This window comes from Neoarius graeffei, chromosome 12 (genome assembly GCF_027579695.1).
Source record: "Neoarius graeffei isolate fNeoGra1 chromosome 12, fNeoGra1.pri, whole genome shotgun sequence".
Classification (NCBI taxonomy): Eukaryota; Metazoa; Chordata; class Actinopteri; order Siluriformes; family Ariidae; genus Neoarius; species Neoarius graeffei.
Window position 1 is genome coordinate 9,055,413 of NC_083580.1, and position 18,662 is coordinate 9,074,074.

General features: G+C 40.1%; 1 protein-coding gene across 15 annotated transcripts in view; it reads right to left on the minus strand.

Moving 5' to 3' along the window:
- The window catches only part of cast (calpastatin), a 145,090-nt gene that overhangs the window by 55,096 nt on the left and 71,332 nt on the right, over positions 1-18,662 (minus strand). For 6 of the 15 annotated variants that reach the window (XM_060935466.1, XM_060935467.1, XM_060935464.1 and 3 more), the window contains exons 2-8: positions 11,940-12,008; positions 5,846-6,076; positions 5,186-5,305; positions 3,593-3,628; positions 3,404-3,499; positions 3,210-3,290; positions 2,973-3,020 (exon numbers count right to left, since the gene is read on the minus strand). In XM_060935466.1, the coding sequence (XP_060791449.1) occupies positions 2,973-3,020; positions 3,210-3,290; positions 3,404-3,499; positions 3,593-3,628; positions 5,186-5,305; positions 5,846-6,076; positions 11,940-12,008 (681 nt within the window). The remainder of the gene's footprint in view (positions 1-2,972; positions 3,021-3,209; positions 3,291-3,403; positions 3,500-3,592; positions 3,629-5,185; positions 5,306-5,845; positions 6,077-11,939; positions 12,009-18,662) is intronic. The other 9 variants (XM_060935475.1, XM_060935476.1, XM_060935473.1 and 6 more) reach the window with 5 other exon arrangements.

Here is an 18,662-nt window from a genome sequence, read left to right on the forward strand (position 1 = left end):
ATTCAAAAGAAGCACATATTTAGAACAATAAAATGTCTCAGTTTCTAAATATGATATGTTGTCTTTGTACTATTTTTAAAGAAATATAGTGTTTCCATGACTTGCAAATTGTTTTTAATTTACATTTACACGAGTTTTTTTTTTTTGGAATTGGGGCTATAATTTTAATTCTAAATATTATTATACAAGAATTTAATCTTAAAACAAACAAACAAAAATTTTGTTTTATTTACAAGTATTACAAGAAGCTAGCCTCAGCCATAGTTTCACCGCAAAGCTAGTGTAGCCAGTATACATTTAGTGTACTTTTTGGTCAGCAGGCTAACACTCAAGCCGAACTACACGTTGAAAACATTATTGCCGACATAATATTTAGTTAATGCAGAAATATTAAATTCAAAATGTTCAACTAAATCATAAATGTGAGCAAAAAAAAAAAAAGTAAATTTGCATGGCAACATCCTCACTCAGTTGAAGCACCGCCATATAATTAATTTATATATATATATATATATATATATATATATATATATATATATATATATATATATATATATATATATATATATACACACAAAACCCCAATTCCAAAAAAGTTGGGACAAAGTACAAATTGTAAATAAAAACGGAATGCAATAATTTACAAATCTCAAAAACTGATATTGTATTCACAATAGAACAGACAACATATCAAATGTCAAAAGTGAGACATTTTGAAATTTCATGCCAAATATTGGCTCATTCGAAATTTCATGACAGCAACACATCTCAAAAAAGTTGGGACAGGGGCAATAAGAGGCTGGAAAAGTTAAAGGTACAAAAAAGGAACAGCTGGAGGACCAAACTGCAACTCATTAGGTCAATTGGCAATTGCTCATTAACATGACTGGGTATAAAAAGAGCATCTTGGAGTGGCAGCAGCTCTCAGAAGTAAAGATGGGAAGAGGATCACCAATCCCCCTAATTCTGCACCGACAAATAGTGGAGCAATATCAGAAAGGAGTTCGACAGTGTAAAATTGCAAAGAGTTTGAACATATCATCTACAGTGCATAATATCATCAAAAGATTCAGATAATCTGGAAGAATCTCTGTGCGTAAGGGTCAAGGCCGGAAAACCATACCGGGTGCCCGTGATCTTCAGGTCCTTAGACGGCACTGCATCACATACAGGCATGCTTCTGTATTGGAAATCACAAAATGGGCTCAGGAATATTTCCAGAGAACATCATCTGTGAACACAATTCACCGTGCCATCCGCCGTTGCCAGCTAAAACTCTATAGTTCAAAGAAGCCGTATCTAAACTTGATCCAGAAGCGCAGACGTCTTCTCTGGGCCAAGGCTCATTTAAAATGGACTGCGGCAAAGTGGAAAACTGTTCTGTGGTCAGACGAATCAAAATTTGAAGTTCTTTATGGAAATCAGGGCCGCCGTGTCATTCGGACTAAAGAGGAGAAGGACGACCCAAGTTGTTATCAGCGCTCAGTTCAGAAGCCTGCATCTCTGATGGTATGGGGTTGCATTAGTGGCATGGGCAGCTTCCACATCTGGAAAGACACCATCAATGCTGAAAGGTATATCCATGTTCTAGAGCAACATATGCTCCCATCCAGATGACGTCTCTTTCAGGGAAGACCTTGCATTTTCCAACATGACAATGCCAAACCACATACTGCATCAATTACAGCATCATGGCTGCATAGAAGAAGGGTCTGGGTACTGAACTGGCCAGCCTGCAGTCCAGATCTTTCACCCATACAAAACATTTGGCGCATCATAAAACAGAAGATACAACAAAAAAAGACCTAAGACAGTTGAGCAACTAGAATCCTACATTCGACAAGAATGGGTTAACATTCCTATCCCTAAACTTGAGCAACTTGTCTCCTCAGTCCCCAGACGTTTACAGACTGTTGTAAAGAGAAAAGGGGATGTCTCACAGTGGTAAACATGTAGTCTGGCTAATGCGACTTCAAAGCTCTGCAAGCATTTGGTCTGGCAAAGATATTAAGCCCAACCGTTTCCCAAAGGCGTGGTTGACCCGCCTCCCTGAAATGCCTCAGTTTGCTACTGGTCGAAGCCAGAAAAGGCTGTGACGAAGCTTAAACCAATCACATCACTCTTTCCTCTGACGTATGTGACGCGACGGAAACTGCTTGAGTAACAGGAAGAAGATAAATACCTCCAGGGCTGCTCTTTGCTCCGTTTTCAATGAGAACTTCCCGTTGAATGCTTTCAATACAGCATCTACCGTTGTGTCAAAGGCTTGCCGCTGCTCCATGTTCGTAATGTTTCTAGTGAATGAAGCGCTTCCGGCATAGATTCTGTAAACAATCTATGGCTTCCGGTCGCAGTTCTACTACGTCACTGCCTTGAACACGCCTCTACCCAGGGCCGTTGGAGATGCTCAAAGTTGATTGGCTCCCGATTTTTCGGGAGCTTGGAAGAGCTGGAGATAGCTTGCCTTGCCAGACTAAGCTCGCAACAGGCCCTCGTGTTGCGTCACACTTAGGATGGACGGGCCCAGGCTAGTAAACATGGCCTTGTCCCAACTTTGAGATCTGTTGTTGTCATGAAATTTAAAAATCACCTAATTTTTTCTCTTTAAATGATACATTTTCTCAGTTTAAACATTTGATATGTCATCCATGTTCTATTCTGAATAAAATATGGAATTTTGAAACTTCCACATCATTGCATTCCGTTTTTATTTACAATTTGTACTTTGTCCCAACTTTGTTAGAATCAGGGTTGTATATATATTTGAACAACCAATGATAAAACATGCTTTTCATGGTCATGCTATGATGTTTACTACCTGCCCATTGTTTGAAGGAAAGCTAAGAACAGCCTACTTTTCTGAATAGCTAGAAAAGCATTCCGAAGTTCATTTCAGTTTGCTCTCTTCTTACCCTGACTAAGATATTAGTAGAAATATGGTTGATGTATGAATAATGATGGCACTTGCTTACCTTAGAAACTTTCTTGGGTTTCTCAGGTTGTCCAGCAGGCACCTTTTCCTGAGGTGATTTGGAAAAGCAAGAAAGTTAATTCAAAGGCCATTATAGGTAATGAAGTTCTTTGAAAGATATTCTAGAGAGAACAACGCAATGATAACAGGACCTGGAAAGATGGTGGGAACATGGAAAGAGCATAAAAGCACTCAGCTTTAGCAACCCAGCTACTTTAGATGCTCATGTCAAACTAACCAGGTCTTTCAGTCTGTATCCAGGTGGCAGTGTGTCATCTCGCTCTCCACATCGATAAGCCACTCCTGAAGTTACGCTAGGCTAAGGCATGCAACACACTATTACAATGCACAGTCCATAGTAACAAGGCGAAAATGCATGCTATTATAAAAGACTACACACAAACAAGCACATGCATTGACTAAAACTCATACCTCTGTGACTTCAGGCCCAGTAAACTTAGGACTTTCAGAAGGCTTTGCCGATGGCAAACTGCCAGCCAAGGCATCAAATGGATCTACAGCAGGCGCCTGTGTTACAGTATAAAATATAGCAGTACAGCAGTGCTCATGCAAACTAGCATGCTTGTTAAAGAGCAGAAATAAAAAGGACCGCTGACTCACCGGAGTGCTGGCTGCCACAGAAACCTCCGATTTCACCTGCAGACCAGAGGCACAATAGAACGTGAGAGTCTTGCAGAGCTTGCATTTTTTTTGTTCATCACCCAAAACTTGATTTTGTTTCATAATTAAATGGAAACGAGGCCGTCAATAACGGCGTAGCTCACTCCGGCCCCGTCTAGTCCAGAAGGAATGATCTAAAGTGGGCCGCCTTGCACAATAAATGTTGTAAGCTATATACACAATATATAGAAGCTATATATACACACCCTAGGAATGCAGACCTATTTGCCAGAAAGAATCCAAAATGGTGAGGAATTGACCGGGAAGAAGCAATTTTTTGTTGAACTGCCTATTAAGGCTTAATTAGTCCATAACTTCATTAATAATTGTAATTAAACAAATCTGGGTAGAAGTTCTATGCACCCTAGGTCCCCCTACCTTCATGCCAGAAAGAATCAAAAATCAGTGAAGAATTGAGGGAGAAGAAGCAATGTGTGTGGAAACTGCTCGTTAGGGATTAATTACTCCATATTTTCATTATTAATTGCAATTATGCAAATTTGGGTAGAAGCGATATGCACCCCAGGCAGACCTACCTTCCTGCCAAAAAGAATTAAAAAAAAATAAAAATAAAAAAAAATAATAATAATCGGTGAAGAATTGAGATAAGAAGAAGCAGCAGCGATTTTTGTAAAATGTGGACAACGCCAGATGGACAACACATAATGGCATAAACTCATCACCTTTCGGACAGATGAACTAATAATAAATGAAAGAGAATTTGAGTCACATGGCCCTAAATTCATTAAATTGTTCTATTAAAAAAAAAAATTATAAAATTGGAAGTGTGCGATTCGAATTCAGTAGCTTTCGGTCCACTAAACAAAAATAATTGAGTGTCAGGGAAAATTCTTTTTATGACCTAAACTTGAAAAATCTGAAAGGTGGTCTACCTTTAACAGCAAATCAATCTGAGAGAAGTTTGGATGGTATTATGTCCAGCCTTCCATTCATGTTGGAGAATACGCATAATGCACAAAGGACATTTCAACCAAACTCATGAAGGAAAGAGAAGCTAGAGAGAGAAGGATTTCCAATGAAGATATACAGATTTTTTTTTTTATTTTAAGCATGCCCTTGATTCATAAGGAATTACCTTGGCTTCTTTTGCCTTAATGTCATCCTTTTGGCCAATGATTCCAGAAACAAACAACGGTGACAGTGGGCTTTGATACTATGAAGGTCACTTTAGAAGGTTCTGGTTTGGACAATGAAATGGCAGTGTTTTATTTGAAGTATATGTGTAACCATTAATAAGTGGTCAAAAAGCCATGCAATTCCCAGTGCATAATTCGAGATGATCTGGCAAAAGCAAATGGCAGTGGTGTTATTGAAGGATGATTGAAAAGACGATGTAGTTCTATTCATTGCCCAGTGGTGAGAGAAAGGACAATTTCAATAAGCAGAAACATGTCTAGTGTTCCAGAAAGAAGCAAAGTGCCAGTTGTGATCTACTAAAAATGAAACAGTGTGAATCTTAGGCATGTCCTGCGAAGCAATGATACCACCAGTACACATCTATCTTTGGTATACCTGGACTTTAGAAGTATCTGTGGGCTTAACTAGTTCTTTAGGAAGTTGTCCTGCTCCACCTACTGCACCCGTTGTTCCAGCACTCACAGGTGGAGCTTTGGTGGGAGACACGGGTGGGGCCTGTATTGAAAAGTAAGGCATGAAGACTGACGCATCGAGATTTTCAACCCAACACAGTCATGCATGGACTCGTTCTGCTGACACAACAGATGCATACGAAACATGCACCCAAAAAACCAGGGAGTGTCATAACCAAAGTATTTAAACTCAAGACTGTCCCATCTGGCATGCATGCAAAGAAAAACTGCAAGAAAATAACCACAATTCCCATGTGAGCTCAGTAGGCAATTGTAAACAGGACCTGAAGACCTGTCTGCAGTGACCATGCTTGATGCCCAATGTGAAGAACATCAAACAAACCCACAGGCAACAGAGATCCAGCTGGAGCATTATGGAAAGTCCCAGAGAGAATATACAAAACATGATATCAATGCCTTAGAACAGCTTAGAGAAGAATGGAAAAGCATGACCCCTGAGACAGTAGTACAAATAAACAGATATGAAATAATGAAGAAATGATGGAAAGCTGTAAAGTAGCCAGAGATGAAACAGGAGGAAGTATTGGCCAATCTTATAAGCCCCAGAGACACTGGCGGCTACCTTTGTCGTGACTTTAGAAGATCCTGTAGAAGATCCAGGAGTGGTGGTTCCTCCTCCACTAACTTTAGCTCCTGTAGTGGCCCCTATAGTAGTCACTGAGCTTGCAGCTGCAGTAGATGGAGTGGATGTAGAACGGGTACTGGGAGTACAAGTAGTGGGTGCTGAGGCTGTGGTGGTTGCAGGTTTCGCAGCCACACCTGCAGTGGATGCTGCTGCAGCAGCAGCCCCTTTCTGTAATGCAGATATCAAACTGACTGCCAAATTTTGACCATTGCTCACAGCTTTTAAAAGGCACTAAAATACAACTAATGGCATCAAAGAACCTTCTTTGAAAGACACTGTAGATAGTAAAGCAGAAATCCATCCTCAAAAGTTCCAATGGTACTAGATTAAAAAAAGGTATAGCGCAATGAAAAACCAAGACAGGTTTGGTGTCCAATTCTTGGTTTGGTAGCTTTGCGCTGAACTACTCAGCTAAAGGAGATAGCCAGTAATGGAAGTCTAGGTCACCAAAAATCTTAATTCATCAAAATAAATTAAAAAAAAAAAAAAAAAAAAAAACCCATAGTTGCTTGCTAAAGTTATATAATCTTGTTTTGCATTAATTGCTTGCACTTCAAAGTGGACCTGAATTACCATCCGTATAATATCTAGTTTCCTAATACAGTTTTACTTTCAAGCCATGGAGGTGGGGCCCTAGGATACCCAAGATGGCTGCCCCTATAATGTTACAACATTCAGCTACACCGAAGTTTTCCTCCTGCTTTATAAACTATTCAAAAATAGGTTTCATCTAGTATCAAAACTAGGTACATAACAATAAGTTGCGATACACATTTATGACGATTCAGATTGATGAAATAAATGAATCACGATTATTATCAGGCTGCACAATCTTATTTTTTTCCTAGCTATAATTGCTTTGTTGAGAAAGCAGAGGGTACAAGAACGTAAAATAGCAGGAATATGCATGACTTCACCCTAGGCGGAAGTAACACAGCTCTAATGATGCAAACAGACAAAGATCTAAAATGGGAAAAAATGTTGTATGAATGACTGTACAATGATGTAACAAGCAATCAGAGCTCTCTTTTTATAGACTGCTGAAATCTAAAAAAAGAGAAACAAATGGAGGTAATATAAAATGTTCCTAAATGCTTATTAAGAAAAGTCCTATTTATTATTAACTTTCATTTTTATTAAAAGGAATATTTTAGTTAATAGGCTATTATATATTTTACTCTAGCCTTTACATATGTGGGTAAATAATTTTTTTGGTTATTAAGAAAATTAAACAATTTTTAAAAAAAAGTTTAACATTACATTACAGGCATTTCATCCATTCCTGCTGGTCCAAGGAATCGAATTGGTCACCTTTTGGTCACAAAGCTACAACCCCGATTCCAAAAAAGTTGGGACAAAGTACAAATTGTAAATAAAAACGGAATGCAATAATTTACAAATCTCAAAAACTGATATTGTATTCACAATAGAACATAGACAACATATCAAATGTTGAAAGTGAGACATTTTGAAATTTCATGCCAAATATTGGCTCATTTGAAATTTCATGACAGCAACACATCTCAAAAAAGTTGGGACAGGGGCAATAAGAGACTGGAAAAGTTAAAGGTACAAAAAAGGAACAGCTGGAGGACCAAATTGCAACTCATGAGGTCAATTGGCAATAGGTCATTAACATGACTGGGTATAAAAAGAGCATCTTGGAGTGGCAGCGGCTCTCAGAAGTAAAGATGGGAAGAGGATCACCAATCCCCCTAATTCTGCGCCGACAAATAGTGGAGCAATATCAGAAAGGAGTTCGACAGTGTAAAATTGCAAAGAGTTTGAACATATCATCTACAGTGCATATCATCATCAAAAGATTCAGAGAATCTGGAAGAACCTCTCTGCGTAAGGGTCAAGGCCGGAAAACCATACTGGGTGTCCGTGATCTTTGGGCCCTTAGACGGCACTGCATCACATACAGGCATGCTTCTGTATTGGAAATCACAAAATGGGCTCAGGAATATTTCCAGAGAACATTATCTGTGAACACAATTCACCGTGCCATCCGCCGTTGCCAGCTAAAACTCTATAGTTCAAAGAAGAAGCCGTATCTAAACATGATCCAGAAGCGCAGACGTCTTCTCTGGACCAAGGCTCATTTAAAATGGACTGTGGCAAAGTGGAAAGCTGTTCTGTGGTCAGACGAATCAAAATTTGAAGTTCTTTATGGAAATCAGGGACGCCGCGTCATTCGGACTAAAGAAGAGAAGGACGACCCAAGTTGTTATCAGCGCTCAGTTCAGAAGCCTGCATCTCTGATGGTATGGGGTTGCATTAGTGCGTGTGGCATGGGCAGCTTACACATCTGGAAAGACACCATCAATGCTGAAAGGCATATCCAGGTTCTAGAGCAACATATGCTCCCATCCAGATGACGTCTCTTTCAGGGAAGACCTTGCATTTTCCAACATGACAATGCCAAACCACATACTGCATCAATTACAGCATCATGGCTGCGTAGAAGAAGGGTCCGGGTACTGAACTGGCCAGCCTGCAGTCCAGATCTTTCACCCATAGAAAACATTTGGCGCATCATAAAACGGAAGATACGACAAAAAAGACCTAAGACAGTTGAGCAACTAGAATCCTACATTAGACAAGAATGGGTTAACATTCCTATCCCTAAACTTGAGCAATTTGTCTCCTCAGTCCCCAGACGTTTACAGACTGTTGTAAAGAGAAAAGGGGATGTCTCACAGTGGTAAACATGGCCTTGTCCCAACTTTTTTGAGATGTGTTGTTATGAAATTTAAAAAAAAAAATAAAAAAAAAACACCTAATTTTTCTCTTTAAATGATACATTTTCTCAGTTTAAACGTTTGATATGTCATCTATGTTCTATTCTGAATAAAATATGGAATTTTGAAACTTCCACATCATTGCATTCCGTTTTTATTTACAATTTGTACTTTGTCCCAACTTTTTTTGGAATCGGGGTTGTACTTCTCTAACCTGTAGGCCATGGCTTCCCCCATAATAAACAAGAAATAATAAACAAAACAACAAAATAAATATTTAAGTTGAATTATAGGAAATGTTGCAATGTTTGGGTAATTTTCTTCATTTAATAATTTAAAAACATTCCATTTCATCTTTTTTCTAAAATATCGTGGGAAAATTGAATCGTGAGCCCAATATCATGAATCAAATCAAATCATGAATTGGGTGAATCATCACATGTCTAATCAAAATGGATTCTTTGGTTTGTCCCGATAAGGAACCTGAAGAACCCGACAAAAATATTGGTACTAGAACTATTAGAAAGCTAGATTGCTGTAAGCCACACTGTACCCTAAACCAGAGAAGCGAGTCTGTAAGTCATTACTGAAGAAGAAAAAAAAAAAAATCAAGTGAGGCTTGAGCCTGACATTTTCAGAAAAATATTTTGGGTGGAACTCTGTTACATGTAAGCTGTATTAACGTCATAGCTCCTGTGGAGAATTGGGGGGGACAGCAAACAGTGTACACCAAAGCATGTCTTGGCTGATTGACTACACTTGCAGAAAGTGGGAAATGTTATGCCATACCCTTCCTTTCATGCAAAAAAAAAAAAAAAAGTGTGAGGTGTTAGTTTGACTCGGACATCTCAGACAGATCAGGATTCATCACTACTGACCTTCCTACTTTATATTCAGTTGCTAGAAAATCTTTAGAAAAGCTATTTGCTCATCCAGTTATCTAGACGTACAACAATAAAACATCCTTTACAAACCCTAATTAACAAGAATGACATTGGACATGTGTGGATCACCATGGTAAACTAAAGGATGGTTCAAAGAACTCGGGCTTTAATCTGAAAGAGGGGGAATGATTAGGAAGGCACATTCATCTCCAAGGAGGCATCCATTTGTCTCAGCCACAATAGCGCAATGACTAAGCATTAGCACAAAAGCAAAGAAGATACAGGGGGGAATGCATCTTTTGTGACTAATTTATTTAGAGGAAGAATTAACATTTCCAACAATGGCTGTTATCCCACCCACATTCACTAGATAGGCATAATCGCGCTCTGATTGGCTACTCTGCTACTAGGATATCAGCTCATATACCGTGAGTAGAGAAAAACAAAATGGCAGAGCATGTTGCTGAACCAACCGAGGATGAAATATTTTTTAAAAACCCTACTCGATAACAAAAATCACTTGTCCAGGGTGTACCCCGCCTCTCGCCCATAGTCAGCTGGGATAGGCTCCAGCTTGCCTGTGACCCTGTAGAACAGGAAAAGCGGCTACAGATAATGGATGGATAACAACCCCATCCCCCCAAAAAATGTAACAAAAAGTATTTCATGGTAAGAATGTATCTTTTTTTATTTTTCAAAAATTATTATTATGATAGCATTTTTCACAAATTGCTCCTGTCATTTCGCCGGTTTGTTCACATTCCAAGTAGAAATTATTTTGTCGGAGGTTTTGATAAAGTTTTTATTTATCGAATTGGCAAAAAATAAAAATGCTCCGTTTCTCAAAATCCAGTGAATGTCTCATCTCATCTCATCATCTCTAGCCGCTTTATCCTGTTCTACAGGGTCGCAGGCAAGCTGGAGCCTATCCCAGCTGACTACGGGCGAAAGGCGGGGTACACCCTGGACAAGTCGCCAGGTCATCACAGGGCTGACACATAGACACAGACAGCCATTCACACTCACATTCACACCTACGGTCAATTTAGAGTCACCAGTTAACCTAACCTGCATGTCTTTGGACTGTGGGGGAAACCGGAGCACCCGGAGGAAACCCACGCGGACACGGGGAGAACATGCAAACTCCACACAGAACGGCCCTCGCCGGCCACGGGGCTCGAACCCGGACCTTCTTGCTGTGAGACGACAGCGCTAACCACTACACCACCGTGCCGCCCTCCAGTGAATGTGGATAGAATAAAACAATTATTCCACTCAATCTCTTTGTACATACCATATGTACAACTTGGTGCTACGTTAGCTATCAGCTCACGGACGACTCAATTTCGTGGAATAACAATTATAAAATTACAACACTGTTGAATTTTAATTCTCAAATCTGATTGGTCAGATAGATAGTGTTGATTAATTTTCCAGTAACAGCAACGTTGTTCAGTAATAAATGAAAGAATGTGCCGTTATAGGAAAATAACAGTGGTAACAGTAACTCCACTTCATGTCCTGATGCAACACACCACCCTGTTGTTGATCATTTTCCTCCAACAGTACACCCTGCAAATTATTTATCTCATCTCATTATCTCTAGCCGCTTTATCCTGTTCTACAGGGTCGCAGGCAAGCTGGAGCCTATCCCAGCTGACTACGGGTGAAAGGCGGGGTACACCCTGGGTAAAGTCGCCAGGTCATCACAGGGCTGACACATAGACACAGACAACCATTCACACTCACGTTCATACCTACGGTCAATTTAGAGTCACCAGTTAACCTAACCTGCATGTCTTTGGACTGTGGGGGAAACCCACGCGGACAACATGCAAACTCCACACAGAAAGGCCCTCGCCGGCCACGGGGCTCGAACCCGGACCTTCTTGCTGTGAGGCGACAGCGCTAACCACTACACCACCGTGCCGCCCACATTATTTATTCCTTACTTAACATCTAAACACGAGACCTGGTGCTTTCAGAAAGCCGAGCAAGCCTCCACATCTTGTCATAAATCACTCATTTCTGCTGCAAGTTGCCTTTTGCATACTAATGTGTAACCATCTTAGGTTGCTGCTCTCAATCTGGCATTCAATAATCAATCATACAAAAGCTTCGAGCGAGTCCACAAAGTTCTAAAAGTGACACGATTTTGGATGATCGTTCAGGAGATGATCTGCGTTCTCTGTTCAGGGTGATGGTTCTGTAATAAGGCCAGACTCAAATACACAGAACAACTCATTCACAGCAACAGGAAAGAGAACAATACGGATTATGGAGGAAGGCTGCTGGGTCAGGGGCGGAGTCTTTCATGTAGACCAGGAAGTGGGTTCAAACACAACTTGCACAACATACAGAAATTGTAAAAAAGAGAGAAAAGGTAGATAAAAGAAACTGTACCTCATACTGTGCAGGTTTCACAGTGGAAGCTGGCACTGATGGGGTTGAAGTGGGCTGTTTCGGCTGAGACTGTGAGGGGGGAGAGAGAGAAAAATGATGCATATTGAATATACACTGAATGGTTACATGATGCATGCACAAATGTTAGTAATAATATCCAAACCATACATAGCTTCATCACTATAAACAGTGGAACCCAGAGCGTAGACCAAACATCTGTATTTCTGAGAGAATATAGATTTCAAAATGTCTTTCTTTGGCAGGGCTTCAGAGAAGAAATGCCACGTCGCACAGAGTAAATATGCTAGATCAGTGCCAGGCTGGGCATTATGCTTCATCTAGGTTACTTTTGGCCATTTTTGAATACACCACTATAGCCAAGTTGAGGATTTTAGCAAATAAATAAATAAACCCACACAACTGTTTCTTACATTTTTCTTTGCTTGTTAAATCAGCAACTTTGGTTTGTTTATAGTAAATGGACTTCTGATAGGGATTTAACATCATATGACCACAACTACTCTGCTACAACTTAAATAAAAATATATTTCTTACTAGTCGATACTTGATCTTTTGTTAATTTGATCATATATTTTTTGTGTGGGCGGCACGGTGGTGTAGTGGTTAGCGCTGTTGCCTCACAGCAAGAAGGTCTGGGTTCGAGCCCCGTGGCCGGCGAGGGCCTTTCTCTGCAGAGTTTGCATGTTCTCCCCGTGTCCGTGTGGGTTTCCTCCGGGTGCTCCGGTTTCCCCCACAGTCCAAAGACATGCAGGTTAGGTTAACTGGTGACTCTAAATTGACCGTAGGTATGAATGAGAGTGTGAATGGTTGTCTGTATCTATGTGTCAGCCCTGTGATGACCTGGCGACTTGTCCAGGGTGTACCCCACCTTTCGCCCGTAGTCAGCTGGGATAGGCTTCAGCTTGCCTGCGACCCTGTAGAAGGATAAAGCAGCTAGAGATAATGAGATGAGATATTTTGTGTGCTCTAATCTGGGCAGTTGATACTGGAAAAACATTGGCCTTTCTCCAAATGCTCAGCCGTAGATTCCTGTTTTTTGCTGACAGGAGTACAATCTGATGTGGTCTTTCGCTCAAGGTTCAACATGCTGTGCATTCTGACATGCTTTTCTGCTCATCACGGTTGTAAAGAGTGGTTATTTGACTTACTATAGCCTATACTATATTAATATACCTTCAGGAGACTTTTTCGATGGGATAAAAACACGTGTTCTATTCCTTCTAGTGGGTTTCGTTCATTTGGTTCGATAGCATGCAATATTGTTAGCATATCGCTTATCCTACGTGTATTACGTCACTCTACCCAATGGAGCATGAGGGTTGAATATGGTTTACGATATTGCAGGGTTGTCGAGACAAAATGACGTTGCACGTCAGGGCTGATGTGAATTTCCAATGAGAACATTTTCTGCTGTGCATGCACAGAAGCATTTCTTTGTTCACTGGGAAAGAGAAGGACACATTGAACACCCGAAAGGCTACCAAAACTCCATTAGATATTCTTTACGCATATTTAACAAGAGAAAAACATACCAATGGACATCGAAAAACTGGAAGAGACACACATCGGAGATATAAAACTAATCACGCTAGCAAGCTACTGTGACAATTTGTAAACAAACATGGCTGCCAGGTTTGCTTTGTTAAATGTGGAAGATTTTGAGAGAATTTTGAAAGAGAAAGATGTGTTGAACAGCCGAAAGGAATATGTATAATAATAATAATAATAATAATAATAATAATAATAATAATAAATCTTTTTTCATGGTATATCAGATGTATTCCATTCAGCTAGCACGATATTAAACTCGTCTTTGACTCGTTCAGTATCATACTAGCTGAATGGAATATATCTGATATACCACTCAACGCCAGCCAATATTATTTAAATATACTATAGTCTAATGAGTCTGGCCATTCTTCCTCTGACCTCTCTCATTTAAAAGCCATTTCTCCTTGCAGAAACACTTTGTTTTTCCACACCATTCTGTGTAAACTCTCGAGACTGTTCTGTACAAAAATCCCACAAGATCAGCTGTTTCTGAAATACATAACCCAACCCATCTGGCACCAACAACTACATCCCATCAAAGTTCCTTTACACTTCACTTCAAACTTAGATCGCACATTGACGTACTGAATCCGCTGTTGTGACATGGCTATACCAATAGCCCACATAATCAAATTCATCTGATCCTGTAAATAAGGAACTGGAAGCCATGTCTTGTGGATAATGTTCACACAAGTCAAGTGGAAACTTACACGAGATACTCAGCTTGTGGCCATGAAATATCTTGTGACCTGAATGTATTAATTCATGGCCACACCTTATTAAAAATAACCACCATGTCACCTCCGTGGCTCTGTACTCATTTGTATAAATTTGGTTAACATTACAGTCCAGTGTCTTGCCATTGGAAGGAAGATTTATATTTTTTTGAACACCTAAAATGCTGCAGGGCTCTAATTGCTCAAAGATATTTTCTGTGTTTACCTTTAAGGTGTGACCTAAAAATGCTCTATGGCAAGTCCTAACAAACCATCATCACAAACAAAGCATCATGAAAGAAACACGCTGAACAACCCGAAGGGACATAATCAAATATTCCATGTGCTTAGAGGCTCCGGTTAAAATTATGGATTCTCTGAAGTGACTGGTATAGTATTATATTGTGATGGGCACAATCCTATGCCAGTCACTGAAGCGAAACCAGAATTCCTGGTGCCTCTCAGTGCATGGTATATTAGATTTATATCCCTCATCAAAAAATTCCAAACTAAAAGGCTTAAGATTGAATCTTGACATAAACTCCCTGGAGGCAGCCATGTTTGTTGTTTAAATTTGAGAGACCTTTGACATGTGCATTGTACCATGCTATCACCTGCCTTGTAAGACATATGTAGATCTACACACGCAGAAATGCTCATGGAACCACAGCTGTGACTCAAGTCGGCTGTATAGCTTGAAACTGTGACGTCAGTTCATGGTATATCCAGGATATACCATGACTGTGTAGGTATCATGCCGCCATTCTGTGTCTAAGAACTACAACGCCCAGTCCTCTTCCGCGTGACCTACGTCACACGTGGGCGGGATCATCTACGTCAGTCCGCCATGCGCGCATAAGTCCAGGCGGAAGCTCCGCTCTTTGTCTCTTGTGTCCGGATTCCAAGGAATCTAGACGCACAAAAGAGATGCTCTCAAACCTGAAAACACTTCCTTCTTGCAAGATTCACCATCCAGCACGTTCTGTGCTTAACCACTGGCCAAGGTAAAAGTCCAGAATAGCGCGATCTTTAAACTCAACCTGAGTTACAACCGGTTTATTCGTATTAGAAGTGACATCACGACTGCAGCTCAAACGCAGTTTTAATTTGTAATTAGGAGCAACCAGAATTCCTCCTGATTGAAGTTCTGTGCACATTAATCAGAGACTTTCCTTTCATCACGAACGACGCGTCGGATCAAGAGAAGTTTTCTGTCCACGGAATCGACTCACGGAAGCGGCTCACGTGCTTCATGAACAGCAAAGCTCTGCAATGGCGAACATCTTCTCAGAACTTTGCTAGAGGCAAGATATTGAGTAAAATACATTTGGGCATAAATTAAGATAGTCTTAGGAATTTGCTTTTATTGAAAGTGTGAATTTAAACCCAGGTTTATTCATTACACTATTAGACACGCAGCGTGTTGAGTTGAATTGTTCTGTTTTTGTTTTAATCTCAGTTGTTTTAATAGACAGGCTGTGCATGCTTCTCTCTCTCTTATTCTTACTAACATTTTAATTTCATTATTATACATCTTGATCTCATCAAGATTTCAGTGGATTCAGTATGGTTATGAGCTAGTGGGTTAGCTACAGCTTCCCTTTGTCTGCTTAGCAACACAAAGCTAATCAAGGCCTACCATGTGCTCAGCAGGCCATCAGGCCTGATAAACCACACCTCAGCTAGAAATCCACAAGCTAGCTTTTTGTTCAGGCCACGTGGCCACTCACAAACACACCCTAGTTAGCTACGGCTAATTCCTTTGTCTTTAGCAACACGTGCTCAGTAGGCCTCACCAGGCCTAACAAACACACTTTAGCTAGGCCATAGGGCCTTTCACAAACACACACTAGCAACACAAGGCTAATCTAGGCCTCCACCACGTGTAGTTAGCTACACGAGGCTAAACGCATGGTCAAGTCCTTCCCACACACACAAGCACACATTAGCAACAGAGCTAATCCTTTGTTCTATTTAGATAACATTCCTTTGTTTTAGCTAGCAACAAGCTAGGCCATACACACACACACACACACACACCATATCATATTTGTATATATTGATTATCCATTTTTATCTTTGTTATAATAAATCCATTTATTATCAAAGCTGTGTGTATTCATCTTGGTGTTCCAATATTTCTGAAGTCCCCAATCTCTCAAAGAATTCAAAAAGGTGCATATAAGTTATGTAATATGGTAAGTGATCGTAATAATTTGGAAATATACCATAATTTAGCTGTTTGGTAATTTATTATTAAGCACCAGGATTAATGGTATGATTCACTAAATGATTCATTGAACGATTCACTAAATGATTCACTGAATGATTCACTTCAAATGAGACTGATTCTATGGTATGATTCAATTCAAATGAGTCAAAGTAAATGATTCAATGGGATTGATTCATTTTAATTATTGACCTTCAAATTTAATGAGACTGATTTAATGAGATTGATCACTTAATTTCAATAATTAACTGATTGCACCCACAACTGACTCACACCACATCCATTTTTTTTTTTTGATGTCACGAGATACATTGCTTAATCAATGGTGGAACCATTTCATGTCACGTGAGCCACCCTTGGCCAATCCCTGCGCAGGAATTTTTTGATGAGGGATATAATTACTGCTATTCTACTGACAAGCAGACTCCGTGAGAATACATACATGTTATTTACCAGCTGGGAGGTCTGTATTGTGAAATACTGTGACCGAGGTCTTGAAAGTTTTGACCGAGGTCAGTATTCAAGGCTGAGGTCACGGTATTTTACCATACGGACCGACCTTAAGCTGGTAAATAATATATTTATTTTTTTCTTTACCAAATTCTAACAGAAAACGAGAGCGCCCGAAAGGGAAAACTGAGCCGAGCCGCCATTTTGAATCCTCATTCACGGCTGTAATGCAAATGGATTCCTCCTCGGTATACAAGTGCACTTCCATGGCAGGAAAAAAAATCCCTACATTTTGCCGCCCATGTAGTCCCCTATTTATACAAATAGGAGTCATTCAGGATTCAGCCATGTTTCTGCTCGGCGTTAGCAACAGTTACAGGTTTTTAGCTTTCTCCTGAAATGTTTTCTTTTATTTCTTCTTCCTCAGGGTAGTAAAACTCGCTTTCGCTGTGAACACTGTCGTTATCGCTATCCATGATGTAAAATTAATGCTATTCTCCTGAGGAATGTGAAAATAAAATGTTGACAAAAATTGCTACGATGTTTGTGGTTGTGAACGAGCGAGTCGCCAGAGGTCTGTAACCGGGGTCCATGTCGTAGGATACGGACCTGCTCGCCAGTCAGTCAGAGCACAGGATTTGATGGAAACCGGACTGCGAAAAAAAAAAAAAGGTTATTGAACTGGTAAAGCAAAACCACAAGCCTTGCACAGAACCCTTATTAAAAGATGAGGCAGAGGACTTTATTTCATGGTCAATCAGCTCCAGTTTTAACGTGTCACAGAGCGGCGTATCACCTCATCCGATTTCTTGTGATCTTTTAATAAAAATGTTGAGATAACCTTTTGACAGAGAGCATTAAAAGAAGGTCATAGGAGAGAGAAAGAGAAAGCAGTGACCTGACCTCATGTGAGAACCAAAACTATCCAATAATCCATTATGTCCTGCCTAGATTACTGCGACTCCCTTCTCATTGGCCTCCATACTAAATCACTTCAAAGACTGCAATACATTCAGAATTCTGCGGCGAGACTCATCACCCATACTAAACCGTCTGCTCATATCGCCCCCATTTCCCCCCTCAGCTTCACTGGCTACCTGAACTACAGTTAGGTCCATATATATTTGGACACTGACACAAATTCTTTTTTTTACCTGTTTACTGAAACAAATTCAAGTTATGGTTATATAATGGACATGGACATAAAGTCCAGACTTTCAGCTTTCATATGAGGGTATCCACATTAAAACTGGATGAAGGGTTTCAGCTCCTTAACATGCACCACCCTGTTTTTAAAGGGACCAAAAGTAATTGGACAATTGACTCAAAGGCTATTTCATGGGCAGGTGTGGGCAATTCCTTCATTATGTCATTCTCAATTAAGCAGATAAAAGGCCTGGAGTTGCTTTGAGGTGTGGTGCTTGCATTTGGAAGATTTTGCTGTGAAGAAAACATGCGGTCAAAGCAGCTCTCCATGCAGGTGAAACAAGCCATCCTTAAGCTGCGAAAACAGAAAAAACCCATCCGAGAAATTGCTACAATATTAGGAGTGTCAAAATCTACAGTTTGGTACATCCTGAGAAAGAAAGAAAGCACTGGTGAACTCATCAATGCAAAAAGACCTGGATGCCCACAGAAGACAACAGTGGTGGATGATCGCAGAACAATTTCCATGGTGAAGAGAAACCCCTTCACAACAGCCAACCAAGTGAACAACACTCTCCAGGAGGTAGGCGTATCAATATCCAAATCTAC